Here is an 18,521-nt window from a genome sequence, read left to right on the forward strand (position 1 = left end):
GAGGCTTGTATAAGAGAAAAAAAAAGTTCTGATGCTGTGAAACAGTTAAAGAAACACCAGGCCTTTCCAGTGCTGCTGAGTCAATTTTTAGTCTGGATGTTCACTTTAAACACAGGGTCCGGATGATGGCCAGGAAATTGGCATGTACACAAATATTCAAACAGTAAATGCAATTTGTGTGTTACAACAGGCTTGTGTTTTGCTACAGTAGGTAATGATTGTCAATGAGAAATTGCACATTATATAAGCAAAATTATGCTGAGGTGTTTGCATGTGGGAAAAGTGCGATTTTTAACATTTAGAACTCTGTCTCAGGTATTTACACTGAGGGGTGTGTTTTGCGTAGACATTGGACATAGCATGGAAAGCTGGACATGAAATGGAATTCTTGATGCACTTAATTTGACATTTGTCCTAATATATGTTGTATTTAGGCCACAGAACAAGCTAAGGAGGAGGTGAAGCAAGTTTTAGCTACTCTGGACAGTCATCTCCAGACAAGAACATTCCTGGTTGGGGAGAGAGTCACTCTGGCTGATATTACTGTAGCATGCTCCCTGCTCTGGCTCTACAAACAGGTATGGTTTCATTATATTTTGTAACCCTGAAGTGATTTGACATTTTGTTGGGGGTTCACAAAACCTCATTTCTGCTGTCTAGATGTTCCTCCACTTGCTACAAGCTGCTGCACATGGTGTACGGCAGTGTTATTTAGCACTGTGCTGCACCGAGACTGACCAATGGTGTGGATGGGTAACGCATGTGGGAACTCCCGTGCAGAGAGGTCATTGTTGTGCAACCTTCCCAGGGGCTAGATTTCTGCACATAGGCGTTTGTGCACATGTTCAGACCATGGGCCATATGCAATTCACTTTTTGACCTGAGTTTTTTCTCCTGGGAGATAATTTTTCGATTTTAAAATTATTTTCCAGCACTTTTCAACTAAAAAAAAAAGTATCAAAAAGTAGTCGAAAAAGTACTCTCAAAATTATTGAGTATATTTTCTTGCTTGTTGATGGCTTAAAAGGCATTTTATTGACAAGTGTAAAAATATATCCTAGGAGAATTCTGTGAAAAAGTTAATTGCATATGGCCCCATGTGTCCATGGTAAGGTGTCACACTGTACTTGCTATACGCACTTTATAGTACGGTATATAAAGACTTCAACGCAACTGTAAATATACAGCATGCCTTTCGTTCAAATTGATTCTATTTCTCCACACTAACTTGCAAAAGTGACTGTACCATTAGAATAAAACTCCCAAGAGTGCAAGCAGCCTTCACAGTGGGACGTTGTGTTCTCTATGTAACAGAAATGCAACAGAACTAAAGTCATACCGCATGTTATAGCTGTGTTGTATTGCATACAGTCAATAAATACTATGCTTCACTGTACCTGTTAACACACAAGTCTTAGCGTTTATGCACCGCTACCAAAGCGCATTTCTATAAAAGGACCCTCAGACTAGCAGTACAAATCTTTACCCTGATTGATGTTTGAATTGTGGTCAATCACTGCATTTTATTTACTGGATGATGATTTACATACCAAAAGCTAATTTATACATTATTGCTGTCCTCAGGTCCTGGAGCCATCCTTCCGCCAGCCTTATGGTAATGTCACCAGATGGTTTGTGACATGCGTTAATCAGCCTCAGTTCCGTGCTGTGTTGGGTGAGGTGAAACTCTGCGATAAGATGGCTCAGTTTGATGGTAATTTGTTTTTATATTACTGCACAATTTATTTTTCAAGCAATTATCTTTATTTATGAAAAGTCAGCAAACTTGATATCAGTCTGCTGTGTTTTTTGTCGTGTTTCTCCCCTCCCCCCCCCCCCCCCCCCTCTTCTTTTTGCTAGTTTTGAATCAAGCTATGAAGCCTGTCTAGTGGTTTATAGCCCCTACAGAAAAACCTTAGGTTGGCTCTTCATACATTAGTCAGAAGAAATTGTAAAGTCCAATTCCAAATGTTGAATCTAGGAAAATAATTACTGTATTTTTTTTGGACCATAAGACACCCCTGACCATACATTTTTATGCCCCCGTGGTACCTCAATTCCCCCTTGTCTTCCTTTTAGATTAGATTTTTTTTCTAAGTCTCCACGTGTGTGTGTGTGTGTGTGTGTGTGTGTGTGTGTGTGTGTGTGTGTGTGTGTGTGTATAAAATGGTCTATCTTGCATCCCCATCTGTTCAAGGTCAGCATTTAAATTAATTTCTCCCCCCCCCCCCCCCTCCCCCCATATTTATTACAGCAAAAAAATTTGCAGAGCTGCAGCCCAAAAAAGAAACTCCAAAGAAGGAAAAAACCCCCAAAGGAGCAGAAGAAAGAGAAAGAGGAGAAGAAACCTGCTCCCACCCCAGCTCCCGAGGATGATCTAGATGAGTCTGAGAAAGCTCTTGCAGCAGAGCCCAAATCAAAAGACCCTTATGCTAGTCTCCCTAAGAGGTATTGGTCACACTGCTAATGTTAACCACTTTACTACCATGGTCATTTCCCCTGTTCAGCTCTGCTCTGATTACTTTGGCAATAACTTTATCAATAATTATCACAACTAAAGGATCTATATATTGTTTTTTTTTCAGGACAAATTAGGCTTTTTGTGGCTGTTATTAGTAATTACCTTATTTTCTATGCATTTTAAAAGGAAAATAAGGAAAAAAGTAAAAAAATACACAATTTATCCACTTTCATACATTACAGCTTTAATGTAAACAGTTTTATTGTACATTAAACCCACACATTTTATTTGCCTATCCCTCCTGTTCATTTAAACAGTTCATTTGTTTTGATAATGTATTAGCTGTAACAATTAAGTAATGTATACAATCTACTACTATCTGCTCCTAGAAAGTATATTTTTCCAGTAACACTCCAGGACAGGTACACATTGAGACTTGGCTCCTCCCAGGAACAGGAAATATCCCTCAGCCTCTCTATAAATTAAACATGGACCAAGGGTCAGGCAGTATTGGATATTTCCTGGTCCAGGAACCAGGTCTCTCTATGTGCTCGCTGTCCCGGAGAGCCTGGGTGGCTAGGGAATGTGTTGGCACAGAGCAGCATGCTCTCTGGATACAGAGTATCTGCTGTCCCTGGAAGTACCTGTGGGGTTGCCTTAAGGTAGCTGCTTTCAGCGGGATATTGCGCCCTGTTGGTCGGCCTGGATGATGGATAGGCATCGCTTCAGGAGGGGTCGCTCTGAGGACACACCAAGCGGAGGCAGCGGCACGATAGTGGCGTCCGACAGATACGCATGGCGGAGGCGGTTTGCGGAAGTCTCTCGGCCGCGACCTCGGGGAGAACTCCCGGGTCGCGTGACGCCACTACCGGTTTGCCGGGTGGAGAGGAGTGGCCGTCCGGAGTCCCAGCGTCTGGCACATCGTGGAAGGATGTCGGAGATAGAGCAGGAGCCAGGACGGGTAAGATTGCTCTGCTGGGACCCGGGCTGCGGTGGTGACTCTTGTGGGAGCGCTTTTTCCGCATGCAGCAATTTGTTTGGTGGTATGTTGTGCTGCACAAAGGCATTGCTTTGTGAAACAGATTATGCATCATCTTGTTTAAGCAATGTGCTCACACTTTTCTGCTGTGTTAAAGAGTAATATGATAAGTTGTGAGGATTTAATTTAAGGACTTTTTTGTGTGCTCATTTAAAGTCTGCAAATGAATTACATTTTCCATGCATTTTTTTGTGGAGGAAAGCTGAAAGTGTTTATACTACTTGATTAACAGATATAAGCATATAAGCCTTAAGCAGATATAACTATTTGTTTGTGCATTGGGCTTTAAAGCTGTTATGTGGAACTAAATATTGTTTTGTGTTTTTTGCAGGGCACTTCGACTAAAGTACCTGACCTTGCTAAACTAATTAAACAGTGCCCTGTGTGTAATTCAAAAAGTCAATCCTGCATTAACAAAACTGCTATGCAGAGATTGCACTTACAAAGTAATGAGGCAGGAATCTGCATCTCAAAGAGACATACATGTTTTGAGATGAGATTTAAAAGATACTGTAAAGATATTTAAAGCTACTACTACACCTTCTACCTGACACACCAGCTAATACTCAAGCTGATAAGGCGACTCTGCCTCAGGTGTCGGAAGTCATTAAGCATAAAAAAGCTACTAGGAAGACTAATAAATCAATTAATGTTCTGATGAAGAGGAAATTAGTGATAATGGTGATTCTGCAAACTCTAATGAGGGGCAAGAAATAGAAAATAAACCGTCAAAGTTTAAATTCCCTGTGGCGGAAACTGACATTTTATTAACGGCCATATATGAAAATTTAAATTTAAGTAAAACAGTTACTGAACCTGCTTCAATGCATGATGAATTATATGAAGGTATGGAAAATCCACAAGAGCTGTGTTTTCCAGTTCATCAATCAACCTTATTACAAGTAAATGGAAGAACCCCATTAGAAAGTTATTCATGTCTAGGGGGTTTAAAAGACTGTTTCCGGTTTCTGAGAAAGATTGCAAAAGGTGGGACAAGAATCCTAAACTATATGCAACTTTTTCTCAAGGCAATAAGGATGATGAATTGGCCTTTGAGGATCTTGGACACTTATAGGACCAATCAGATAAAAATGAATATGTATTTAAAATACTGTGGCCTGCTATCTGTGCTAACTTCAGGCCTTCAGCTGCTACAACCTGTGTAGCAAGTGTGATAGCACTGTGGTTGCAGCAATTGGAAGATATTAATAAGGATACACCTAAAGATCAATTAATAAACTCCATGACAGCAATGCATAAGGCAATTGCTTATATAATTGACGCAGCTTCAGAGTCAATAAGGTTAACAGCAAAAGCAGCGGGTATTTCTAATGTAGCAAGAAGACATTTATGGATTAAAACATTGCATAGAAGTATGACATATAAAGATAGTCTGTTCCATTCCAGTAGTGGGTGATACTTTTTTCGACCCAGAATTAGAAGTTCTTGAAAGAACTGCTAATAGAAAAAAATTGTTCCCTAAAAAGAGACAATTTAAACAGGGGAAGAGGTGTTTTTTTCGTCAAAACAGACAAACCTAAAAACCAGGGAGAAAAAAAAAAAAAAAAAAAAAAAAAAAGTTTAATTTCACTAAAGAGTTAACTTGGCCTCAACATCAGGAAATGTTACAAGAGATTATCACAGACATGCTAGATAGAAAAGTGGTATCAGTGGTGCCTGTGGATCAGAGAGGCGAGGGCTTCTATTCAGAAGTATTTCTGATCCAAAAGCCGTAAGGTAAATACAGAATACTATTGCATTTAGAATTTAAAACCAATCAACCCATACATAAAATACGAAAAGTTTCGTATGGAGTCGATTTACTCAATAAGAAATCTTCTGATGCCAAACGCTTTATGGCAAGCATAGATCTTCAGGATGCTTATTGACATATACCAATCGAGTTAAAATCTCAAGCGTTCCTAAGATTTGCAGTACAAATGGAAAAAGGGGTTCAGCACTTTCAGTTTTGCTGCCTCCCATTTGGCATAACATCAGCTTCAAAATTACTAATGTTATGGTAGAATTGATTGCTGCAATGTACAGAATACGCCTTATCATAATACCTTACCTGGACGATCTTCTGATAGTGGCAAAAAAAAAAAAAAAAAAAAATTAAAAGAACTAGAGGAACACAGACTGTATTACATCAACTGCAGGAGGCAAGCTGGATAGTGAGCAAAGAGAAATCGCAGCTTGTTCCAACACAGAGTATTTTGTTTCTGGGGTTTATAATAGATTCAGTACAACAAAAGATATTTCTTCCACAGGAAAAGATACAGATGATTGTAAACAAAGTTCAATGCATGTCAGTCAGTAACACTCAGACAAATCATGCAGCTTCTGGGTCTTCTGACTTCAGTTGTGCCAGGAGCTCAGTGGGCTCTGAAGCATACCAGTATTCTACAATATTGGATGTTACCAATTGGAACAAACAGGATACACTAGACAATATGGTGGCAGTGGATCCCCAAGTGAAAAAAAAAAAAAAAAAAGTTTACGATGGTGGCAAGTAGTTCAAAACCTCACACAAGGCAACAGATGCAAGTTTGTCAGGATGTGGGGCACATGTGGCCACCTTTCAGGTTCAGGGTGTCTGGAATCAGTCAATGATGGAACACTCATCGAACTTCAGGGAACTGATGGCGGCAAAAATGGCACTAATCAGCACATTTTATATTCTGAAAGCGTGTCATGTTCAAGTACAATTAGACAATGCAACTGTGGTAGCATATCTGAATCGCAAGGGGGGAACCAGGTCATTATTTTTGACCTTGGAGATCCTTGACATAGCAGACCAAAACTTGCTATAACTAACAGCAGGGCACCTGAAGGGGTCGCTCAATGTTCTGGCAGATCAGATAAGCAGACTCCAGATAACGAACACATAGTGGTCTCGGAATCAGAGTTTATGCAAAATAATTGTGAGAAAATGGGGCCAGCCCAACTGGACTTATTCGCAAACAAATCCAACAGGAAGTGCAAACAGTTACATTCCCTTAATATAATGGACAATCCTGTAGCAATTGATGCCTGACTCTGATATGGAATCAGACTGTCACATGATTCTCATTGCTACTAACTGGCCCAAGAGGGCAGGGTATCCGCTTCTCCTATCAATGTTAATAGACCAACCATGGGAAATACCAGTGTCAGAGAACATGATACAGGTACAAGACCAGGCTGTAGTAAACCTAGAAAAGTGAAAACTTACAGCGTAGTTTCTGAAAGGGCAGTGTTTGAAGTCAAGGGATTGTCCTCAAGAGTAGTTAATACTCTCTTGAAAAGTAGAAAAGACAATACTCTTCTAATATACCAAAAGGATTGGGAAACTCTTATTTTGTGGTTAGAAAACTCTAATTTTTAGTTAACAGAAATGGCTACAATTTTAGAATTTCTGCAGGAGGGCGTAGGAAAAAGGTTGGCCTTAAGTACAATTAAGGTCCAAATTTCTGCCCTATCAGTTTTTTTGTGTGGATAAAAAGATAGCTTTAGACCCTTTTTATAATCAGATTTGTAAAATCAAGAGACCAGTTATGGTTAAACCATTCCCGAAATGGGATTTATCTTTAGTGTCGCAAGCATTGACATCTGAGTTTAATGAAGATTCATTAAAAATGTGTACTCTTAAAACAGTATTTTTGGCAGCGATCACTTCAGCTGGGCGCATTAGTGAACTCCAAGCTCTCTCATACAAAGAACCATATTGTTCCTCCTTTAATGATCGAGTAGTTCGCCGGACAAGCCCAGAATTCCTACCAAAGGTTGGTGACATGTTCCACAGAACACAGGTGATCGTATTGCCATCTTTCTGTATTAATCCAAAATCAGAAAAAGATAACCTTATAACTTACCTGGAGAAAGTTAGAGTTCAGAAAATCAGAATCACTGTTCATAAATGATGCAGGAAAATCCAAAGGATTAAAAACCGCTACAAAAACAATTGCCAAAAGGATTAAAGATTGTATTCTGGAGGCATACAAATTATGGGTAAGGATCCTCCAGGGAACCTTAAAGGCCCATTACACCAGGGCAGCCGCAACAACGTGGGCTTACAGGGCAGGTGCTTCACCGCTGAACATCTGCAAGGCTGCGACCTGGAAGAGTTTGGGAACCTTCAGGAAGCACTATCGATTGGACCGGATAACGGAGACCGATCAAGGCTTCAGAAGAACTGTCTTAAAGGCAGTTAGCCCACCCTAAGGTTGGTGATTGATTTCTTGCTGATCATCTCAATGTGTACCTGTCCTGGAGTGTTACTGGAAAAACCAGGAGTTAGCTTACCTGGTAACGACATTTTAAGTAACACTCCAGGACAGGTGGGGGTACCCACCCCCATATATATCATATATTGCATGATATACATGTTATATTATATGTATTTTAATGTAATATAGTAGGGTTATGTTAATGTATATTGTTCCTGTTCCTTGATGATATACTGCCTGACCCTTGGTCCATGTTTAATTTATAGAGAGGCTGAGGGATATTTCCTGTTCCTGGGAGGAGCCAAGTCTCAATGTGTACCTGTCCTGGAGTGTTACTTAAAATGTCGTTACCAGGTAAGCTAACTCCTGGTTTCAGACTTGTTTACCAATTAGCCCTGCCATTTAATTCCCTGGGAGGAGGAGAGGGGTTTGCTGTAATTCCTTTTCAACTCTAGTGACGTTATCAGGTCAGAGATAAACAGTGTTATCTAAGATTTTGTAGGAGGGAGAGTATAGAGCCTTATTTTCCCCACAATCCTTCAGGGCAAAGGTGAGACGTTGCTCCTCCCAGGAACAGGAACAGACAGCACTTCCCCTATAAAAAAGTCACATGGTTAGTCCACCCTCAGTGCTGTTTGTTCCTGCGTCCAGGCAGGTCGGCATCTCCCCTCTGGGTGAAGCCTGTGTGCTGGGCTGCAGGTGGATCCTTCTGGGTGGCTGAGACTGTGGTACTGAGGCAGTCTGGCCATGCGCCCCAGGCTGGATCTTTACTGGGGTTTGCCTACCTTTCTCTCCCGCTGCCAGGGAGAGCAAGTGTGGAAGGCGTGGGTTCCCCTTGGCGGCCTTGCGGCAGAGGAGCAGGACGGAGGTAAGCCAGCGGCCATGTGCAGCGTGGAGCGCATTGCGGCCATTAGGACGCTTGGCCGCGTCCGGATGCATAATTTCCGGCGGGTATGCCGAATGTAGCAAATTGTAGAGCTGGTTCATTACTCCTTCTGAACCTCCGGTCCGCCCCTCATCCAATTGTGGCAGGCCGGATATGTTTTAAAAGGGAGGCTGCGCAGGCCTGTTTGCACTGTTGCTCAGAGGGAGTTTGGTCCTGCGCTGGACATGAAAGTTTGGAGACATGTCAGACGCTGAGAGGATTGAGAGCAACCAGGCCGCCCAGAAGGTGAGATAATGGCTTCTCTTTCTGGGCTAAAGGTGCTAAAGCTGTACAGAGTTAAATGCCTTGTTGGTTTTGTTTGTTTGCAGGCCAAAACTGAGGCCGCTGCTAAATCTGCTGAGGCTGCTGCTGCAGATAAGCATAGGCTCCCTCCTAATTATAAGAGATGCCCTTTGTGCAATGTTAAGCTAATGTTGCCCTATGCAAAGACTCTGTCAGTTGTGCATAGAGAGGGTTATGAGGGAGGAGCCGGGTCACTCTGTTCAGAATACATTGAGATCCTTTAGAGAGGAGATTAAGGCTTCATTGGAATCAATTAAGTCTTCATTATTGAATGCTAATCCATCTACTTCTCAGGTTGCTGTATCTGTGACTGAGGTTGATGTTAGTCAGGCTGAGTTTGCAGCTAGTTCTGAGGATTCAGACATTAGAGAAATAAAATCTGAGTCTGTTCCAAAGTTTAAATTCCGTATTGAGGATACGGAGGCGTTGATTGCTGCCATTAATTACTCTTTTGGAGTTGAGTAAGGATGTGGTAGCTAATTTGTCTATTCATGATCAATTATACAAAGCTAAAGGATCCACTGGATAAAAAAGTGGATGCTTATTTGAAGAGGTCTTTGGAGGCTAGTGTGGCTATGTTTAGGCTGGCTGTTGCCTCTACATGTGTGGTCAGAGCTTTGGAGCTGTGGATTAATCAGCTCAGAGCTAATATACTGGCACCTGTTGAGCATTTGTTGAATTCTATTGCGATTCTCATTAAATCTGCTGCATATTTAGATGATTCCTCGGCTGAGGCAATTAGGTTTACACCCACTGCTGAAATTAATGATCAGCTTTGGAAAGTACATCGAACAAAAAGAAAAATTTTTTCCTAAAAAGAAAAAAGCTGTTGCAACTAAAGTTTTTGTGTGTGATCAAAGAGATGCCTCTAAAGATCAGAGAAAAGGCAGAAAGTGGACTTCTGACAAGTCGGGGAAAAGGGGCTTTAAATATAAAGCTCCGAAAACCCAGTCAAATCCCAACGACTCGTGTAAGGCGGTGGGGGGAGGCTAAGATGCTTCTCTCTCAGGTGGCAAAAGGGGCAAAAAGCCCGTTTATTTGCCGATCAATAAAGTTTGGTTACCAAATAGTTTGCGCTCCATCCATCGTCAAGATTTGTGGTCTCAAAGGCCCCAGGAGATCCCACTCTGTTTCCAGAAATTTTGAGTATATTGCAAAACATGCTAAAACAGAATGTATTTTATCCTGTGCCGGATCAAACAATCCGAAACAGTCTGTATGCATGTTGGATTATTAGGGCTCTGTACAAATTAACAAGCTGACACATCATTGCATTCCAGCGGTGTGTAGCTGCTAAGGGTAACAATGGTTAATTTGCATATAGTCAGCAGTGATGCACTGGGAGACATCTCAAGCTCACTCCAACCTGAATTATTGCAAATTCTTTCTGTTTTAAGAAAGCAAACTTTTTTGCTTTTCTTAGCATTTTAGTAAGAGGGCTTTTAGGACCATTGTAGCCTCTTACACACTCTGAGTTCTGGGTCACCATGAGCTTGCTGGTTAGTCTGTATCCTGTGCCAGTAAAGGAACAAAAGCAAAGCTTCTGTTTCACTATTTTTGTAGTAAAAAGTCGTCGGGCAAGTTTCGCCTGATTCTGAACCTAAAAAGACTTAACCTGTTATGAGACAGAAAAAGTTCGGATGGAATCCATTTTTTCAGTAAGGGAGCTACTGTTTCCAGGGGCCTTTATGGCATCTCTCGATCTAAGAGATGCATATTGGCATTCACCAAAAATCGCAAAAATTCCTAAAATTTGCAGTTGGAGAAAATAGGAGGGTAGAACACTACCAGTTTGTTTGCCTTTCGTTTGGGATCACTTCTGCCCCAAGAGTGTTCACAAAGATGCTGGGAGAAGCATTGATTCCGTTAAGAGAGCAGTCGATTTTAATCATTCCGTGTTTAGACGACTTGCTTATTCTCGGAAGTTCAGCAGATCAACTGACAAACCATTTAAATCTGGTATCGGAACATCTCCGATCCCTAGGTTGGATTATCAACCTAGAGAAGTACTCTTTGATTCCAAGTCAGAAAACGCCTTTTCTAGGCATGCTAGTGCATTCATTAAAACAGAGGATTTTCTTTCCTCCGGAAAATATCCTAAAGATAAATTTGGCAGTGAAATCATTACAGAGGGAAGACAAGGTTTCCCTAAGGATGATTTTGTCTGTGCTGGGATTGATGTCATCCACAATGGTGGCAGTACCCTGGGCACTGGCACACACCAGGAAGTTGCAGAGTTTCCTTCTAGGAAATTGGGACGGTCGTCCATAAACATAAGATTTCAAAGTCACAATTCCTCAAACTGTGGTGTTGTCTCTGCAGTGGTGGTTGGAGGAATCCAACCTTGTGAAAGGAAGGCTTTGGAAGGAGCCTGTAGACAAGGTAATTACTACGGATGCAAGCGCTTGGGGCTGGAGAGCTCGTATAGCTCACAGAGCCTTTCAAGGGAAGTGGACAGAACTGGAGTCTGAGGTCATCCAACTGGAGGGAATTAATGGCAGTAAAGCGGGCCTTATTTCAGGCGCGATCGATACTGTCACAGTCCAATGTTCTGATCCACTCTGACAATGTTACGGCAGTAGCGTTTTGTCAACAAACAGGAAGGCACGAGATCCCTGTTGTTGCAAGAAGAAGTGGAGGAGATCTTGTCCTGGGCAGGAAAGAATGTGTTATCCTTGAGAGCTGTTCGTCTCGAGGGAAAACTCAATATAGAGGCAGACAAACTGAGCAGAAGCAGGATTCTGTCATCCGAGTGGTCTCTAAACTGAGAGAGGTGTTCCCAGACATCACAAAACGATGGGGAACACAGTCAATCGATCTGTTCACAACAGAAGATCATGCCCAGATTCAGAGTTTCTTCTCCCTCAATCCAAAAAAGCATATATCTGGGGGTGACTGCATTCATTCAGGAGTGGAACTTTCCACTTCGGTATGCATTTCCTCCTCTCAATTTGATTCCTGCCGTTATCAACAAGAGGTTGTCAAAATCTGATGATTTTGATTGCACCTTAGGGGACCCTTGGAGACTTCCTTGCAGGCCAGATCTGCTGCTGCAAGGGAACCTGTGGCATCCACATCCAGGCAGATTGAATCTGTCAGTCTGGATCCTTACTCAAAAATTGGGAGTATCTGACAAGGCAGACTCTACATTGATTGGTATCCGTAAAGAAGTTACTAGGAAGATTTACTTGAAATGCTGGAAAACTTTCCATCTTCGGCTGTCCGGCTTTAATTTTGATAGCCTGTCAGTTCCAGCAGTCCTGGATTTTCTTCAGGAGGGTTGGGATAAAAATGTTTCTGTAAGTACGCTTAAAGTGCAGATTGCTGCTTTATCTGCTTTTTCAGTTATCCCCTTGTCTTCCTCTCCTTTTGATAGTGAGGTTTCTGAAGGCTTTTTCTAGGAAACTGCCAGTTTATAAACCATATGTTTCTCCTTGAGATTATCAGGGGTTTTAAAGGGACTGTCCAAAGGTTCCTTAGAGCCTCTTAAGGACAGTTCTTTTAGATATCTTACATTAAAAACAGTATTTTTTAGGAGTCATCACTACAGCCAGAAGGGTCAGTGAGCTACAAGCTTTGTCTATGAAAAGTCCTTACTTTCAGGATACATTAGGATTACAGGCATATCCAGAGTTTTGTCCGAAGGTTATGTCTAGGTTTCACAGGTCGCATGATATTATGTTGCCTACTTTCTGTGTGAATCCAAAGTGTGGAAAAAGGATTTTTCACTCATTAGATGTTAGAAGATGTGTTCTGGAATATTTGAACAGAACTGCAGATGTCAGGAATACAGATTCTTTGTTTTATTTTCAGGGAAAACTGTAGGTCAGAGAGCTTCTAAATCTACTATAGCTAATTGGATTAGGTTAGCTATTATAGAAGCTTACAGAGTTATGGGAAGTGAGGCTCCTGCCTCATTTAAAGCGCATTCTACTAAAGCTAGGGCAGCTTCTTGGGCTAATAATGCAGGGGCTTCGCCTGAGCAAATATGTAAGGCAGCAACGTGGTCAAGCTTTTCTACGTTCATCCGTCCTTACCGAATTGATGCAATGTCTGCACACGACCAAGCGTTTGGTAGAAAGGTTCTCCAAGCAGTGGTCCCACCCTGAGGTTGTATTACTTGTTAATCGTCTCACCTTTGCCCTGAAGGATTGTGGGGAAAAAGCAGAGTTAGTACCTGCTAACGATGTTTTCAACAATCCTTCAGGGCAACGATCCCACCCGGGTGTTAATTGTCTGTGTCTGATAGTTGCACGGTTATGGGTTAGTGGAATGTTCACCTGTCGGGTACTTGGCTAAACGCACTGAGGGTGGACTAACCATGTGACTTTTTTATAGGGGAAGTGCTGTCTGTTCCTGTTCCTGGGAGGAGCAACGTCTCACCTTTGCCCTGAAGGATTGTTGAAAACATCGTTAGCAGGTACTAACTCTGCTTTTTTACATCATAGGGACAGCAAGTGGTTAATATACTGACTGCTCTTTTTTTTTTTTTTTTTTTTTTTTTTTTTTTTGCCTTTATAATGGAACAGTTAAAACTGAACCAAACAAAAGCAATCCATAAGCTCACAGTAATTGTTCAGAACTTAAGAACTGCTGTGGCCACCTTTCTGCTCTCAAATGTTGTTGCTTCAGTAATGGAAGTCTGAGACTTCCATTGTGTGGCAAAAAAGTTATTATTTTTTTTTAATCAAAACTGTTTACTTTTTCTTCCAGGAACTGCTGAACACTGCTGTGTGGCTTTTCCTCACTTAGGCCTAGTGCACACCAGAGCGGTTCGGCTGCGTTTTTGCGATCCGCTTGCGGCTGCGGATACGCTTGGGTAATGTAATTCAATGGGCTGGTGCACACCAGAGCGGGAGACGTTTTGCAGAAACGCATACTCCCGGGCTGCTGCAGATTTTGGATTGCGGAGGTGTTTCTGCCTCAATGTTAAGTATAGGAAAACGCAAACCGCTCTGGAAAACTGCACTTCAGACGTTTTTGTTACAGTAGCTGTTCGGTAACAGCTTTTCTGTAACAATACATGAAATCTACTACACCAAAAACGCTTCACAAAACCGCAAAATGCTAGCTGAAACGCTACAGAAAAATAAGAAAGTTTCAAAATCTGCTAGCATTTTGCGGATCTGCTAGCGGTTTTTGGTGTGCACTAGGCCTTAAAGTGTACCAAAGCTTCTGGTACAAAGAGATCATTGTCTAAAGGGAGGCAAGTCTCAGGATACTGTTGAGGCTTCCCTCTGATGGACCCCTGGAAGATTGCCAACAATGGATAGTTGGCAATGTTATCTTGGAGGCCGCTGAGGGAAGCCTCAATAAGATCCTTAGGCTTCCCTCCCCCCTTTTTTTTTTTTTTTTTTTTTTTTTAAGTATTGGCTGGGTTAAGCGAATGTATTTTCTTGATCTATGAACAGAATTTGGTGATGCAACACTCTTCTACATTTTCTTTTGAGGATGTTCAGTCACTGGGCTTTAGTGCTTTTACTGAGCAACATAGACCACTCTACACTGCTTTGGCCACTTGACTTTTGGCACCACCCAATGTAGTGTATTTGAATGGGGCCAAAATGCTGCAGTGTGCCTCCCTTTTTTTTTTTTTTTTTTTTTTTTTTTTTTATATCCTTCCCCCCCCCCCCTCCTCCTTCTGCACTGTCCACAGTGTATACATGTACACTGAAGTGAGAGTCGTTCTGCCCAGCAGTGGAGCCAGTTGTGAACTGCTCTCCGCCAAATCTTGAGTGAACAGACCCTAAAGTGTTCTGCGTTTTGGTTCTGTGGTAGACTTCTGAGGTAACTGAATTTCTTTTCTTTTGCAGCTCCTTTATAATGGATGAATTTAAAAGAAAATACTCAAATGAAGATACTCTTTCTGTGGCTCTTCCTTACTTCTGGGAACACTTTGATAAAGAGGGATGGTCCATCTGGTATTCAGAATACCGGTTCCCAAATGAACTTACACAAACATTTATGAGCTGCAACTTAATTACAGGTAGATGGCTTTTGGAAGCACCTTCTTAAAAAATTAAAGCGTTGTCTTGCGAAGACATATTCTGAACCGTGCAGACTGGAATGCATGCCAATTTTCCAAGCTACACAGTGTGCATAATTTACTGCATGCTGCTTTAGTTGCTGGCACTTCTGAGGATGTTTTCATGTGCTTTTTTTTTTTTTTTTTTTTTTTTTTTTATTACCCCTCTTCTGCCAAATACTGTATGGTATTGGAAAAGAACAAAGATTGCCATAGATAACATAGGATGGTCAGCTTTACAGTACTTGTACAATAAGCATGTCTAATATATACCGTGTTGTCTCCATTCACTCTCCAGGGGTTCTGTCAAATTTTTTTTTTTTGTAATTCTATATTACACAGTACTTCTTTTTGCAGTTTTACGACTCTGAAAAATCTGATTTTTGTCAGTGACCTCTCTATATTTGATGACCTGTTAATGGCAAAAAGCAGGAGATGCAGGGTTTACTCTGTGGTGTATGTCCTACCTGTAGGACATTCTGTGGTTATACAGGAGTATACACGTTTAGCACACTTTTGAAATGTGCTGTTGGAACAGCCTAGGCAATTGTGTAACCCAAGCCTGGCTCTTATCCTATGGGCTCAGTATCTTGTCCCTGAAAACGTTTAGCCTTTATGGTTCTTGGAGGGAATGCCAATTGTGTGTATTTTGTGGGTAAATGCTGATGTGTAGTTTGTTTTATGGGCATGCTGCTGCATTGTGTGTGTGGTCTATGGGAAATGCTGCTGCATTATTTGTAGTTTTAGAGGAAACTGTTGCATTATCTGTATTTTGGAGGAAACGCTGCTGCAGTGTCTTGCTGTCTGATGGAGTCTGCCTGCTGTCCCGGGCTTGTGGTGTTGGGTGCCAAGGAGGTCTGCCTGCAGCAATTTGTTTGTTGTTGGGGGAGAAAACATTGTCCAATTAACTTTTTTTTTTTTTTAATATTTTTTTTTTAGGCTGTATTCAGTGGGACGTTGCGGTTTAATGCGACGTTAAAGTCGCAACGTGTCTGCGTTAAGAGGTAACGCACTGCAAGCTTAGTTACCACAACGCAACATTTTAATGCAACTAACGTCCCACTGTGAAAGGCCCATAGGATTAGCATTGCCCTGCGGTAAGCTGCGTTATAAGACTTTATAACGTGCGACCATAACGTCCCACTGTGAATGCAACCTAAGGGTCACTTTGCCTAACTGTGTCTTGGGTGAAAACTTGGGCCCACTGTCATTGCATTGTTACATTTGTTAGCGCCGCCCACATCCTATTAGGCTTTGCTTGCCGCATTCATTCCTATTCTGGTCTGCCCCCTCGGTCAAACCTGAGAACTGTATGTGGTCCTCAAGTCAAAAAGTTGGCCCACCCTGGTCTAGATTTAAAGGAACCTGAAGTGAGAGCGATATGGAGGCTGACCTATATATTTTAAACAATGCAAATTACCTGGCTGAAATGCTTCTAATCCTAGACTCTGCATAAGCACGTAGATAGATATCGACAGAAGTCTGACTAGATCAGCTACATGGTAAAGGGGGAAGAGGTGCCCAGAGCAGATAAAATATGTTAAAAACAAATAAAATGGAAAAAGTGAGGTGGCTTACCTCAATGAAGACAAATTCACGTATTAATAGATTTTTATTGCACTGGCAACGCGTTTCGTGGGTGCATACCCACTTCCTCAGGCCAAATAGCAGTGCCTAATAGTGCTTGTAGCCACAAATAAGGCGCCTTATTTGTGGCTACAAGCACTATTAGGCATTGCTATTTGGCCTGAGGAAGTGGGTATGCACCCACGAAACGCGTTGCCAGTGCAATAAAATTCTATTAATACGTGAATTTGTCTCCATTGAGGTAAGCCACCTCACTTTTTTCATTTTATTTGTTTTTAACGTATTTTATCTGCTCTGGGCGCCTCTTCCCCCTTTACCTTGTGCCTTCACCCTCCTTTTGGAGGGGGAATCAACCCTCTTTGACCAGTTTAGGTAATTTGAGGTTTGCTTTTTATCAAGAGTGCGACCATCACCAGCTCGGTCTGGTCACCCGAGTGGAGTCGGGGTTATACATCTCCACCTGCTTCTAGTGGTCGGTTGCCCTTCTGCAACCCACCTTTGTGAGTATAATACATTCGCATATTTTACATGCTTCTGGTACTGTGACATACTGCACCATTTGGGCTCCTGTTGTCTCTGTGTTTTCTTTCAGCAGGGTGCAATTTTTATTTTCCCTACTTTTTGTCAGATCAGCTACATGCTTGTTTCAGGTGTGCAATGGATCAGCAGGATTGCCAGGCACAGTGTTCTCCCCAGGCTTAAGCTGGGTGGTGCACTACCAACCAGTACCTTTTTTAATGCAGCTGAATGTCAGCATTTGTAACCCCACATGTCAGACTGAGGCGTCGGGCTCTTCTATAAGCTCATATAAAACTTTTATTTGCCTGAGGAAGTCTACTCAGTCCCCAGAAACCAGGGCTATTGAGTTGGTACAAAAATCATTTGACTTCACAGTTTATGAAACCTCCAACTCCAGGTTGCTAAAACATGTTGGAATTTTGTTTCTTGATCTGCGTACTGTGGCACACCATTGTGACTACAAACGTATTCACTCAGATAATCCTCCGAATTTGAACATACTGTACAAGGGTCTTGTTTTCTCCTTCATACTCTTTCTTTTTCCTTACTTATCCAATAATTCCAGCCTTTCTGATCAAAAACTATTTTTTTTCTTTTTAATATATATCCTAGCTTTCAGGTTTTGTTTCCCCAGAAGGATGAGGAAATATTTGTGCTATTAAGTATAAAAAAAAAAACACAAACACTTTTATTGTTGTGTCCATACGATTTTGTAATGAGCACAATTTTTTTTCTGACAGGTATGTTCCAGCGTCTAGACAAGTTGCGCAAAACAGGCTTTGCTAGTGTCATTCTATTTGGAACAAACAATGACAGTTCTATCTCAGGCGTATGGGTGTTCAGAGGACAGGATTTGGCTTTCACAGTAAGTGAACACATTTTGTTAAATGCTTATTGCTAGATTTAGTTGTCCAGGGTCTAAATACTCTCGTTTATATATCTGTAATGCAGTGTAATCATAAACAACCCTCCAGACCTGGACCAAAAGAGGAAACTCCACGGTTGCCTTAGGCCTCTTTTCCACGAGCAGTTGAACTGTGTGCTCAGCAAGCCGTTACCAGGTGGCAATGAGCTGTTGTGAGTTTGAGAGGCATTTTACTGCCTATGAACTGCCCGTGGAAAAGAGGCCTGAGGTAGGGATGGTCAATGAGATATAAATGAGTTGGTGCAGGGTTAAGCAAATTTATGCAGCTTGGAAATGCATCAAAGTCTACCTTTTCTGGATCCAGTTAGCCAGTTTTCAAGCTGCATCAATTTGTACTCAATTAGTATGAGTGGTGGCTGGATAGTGTACTGGTTAAGGGCTATGCCTTTGACATGGGAGACCAGGGTTCGAATCCTGGCTAGGTCAAGTACCTATTCAGTAAGGAGTTCAAGGCAAGACTCCCTAACACTGCAGGATGGCCTCTTGAGCGCGTCCCAGTGGCTGCAGCTCTTGAGCGCTTTGAGTCCAG

General features: G+C 41.8%; 1 protein-coding gene across 1 annotated transcript in view; it reads left to right on the top strand.

The window, feature by feature from the left end:
* The window catches only part of EEF1G (eukaryotic translation elongation factor 1 gamma), a 41,399-nt gene that overhangs the window by 14,574 nt on the left and 8,304 nt on the right, over nt 1-18,521 (top strand). The window contains 6 exon segments of the mRNA XM_068261545.1: nt 435-578; nt 1,585-1,714; nt 2,255-2,306; nt 2,308-2,448; nt 14,750-14,922; nt 17,808-17,932. Coding sequence (XP_068117646.1) covers nt 435-578; nt 1,585-1,714; nt 2,255-2,306; nt 2,308-2,448; nt 14,750-14,922; nt 17,808-17,932 — 765 coding nt within the window.

The sequence above is a fragment of the Hyperolius riggenbachi genome, chromosome 11, assembly GCF_040937935.1.
Source record: "Hyperolius riggenbachi isolate aHypRig1 chromosome 11, aHypRig1.pri, whole genome shotgun sequence".
Classification (NCBI taxonomy): Eukaryota; Metazoa; Chordata; class Amphibia; order Anura; family Hyperoliidae; genus Hyperolius; species Hyperolius riggenbachi.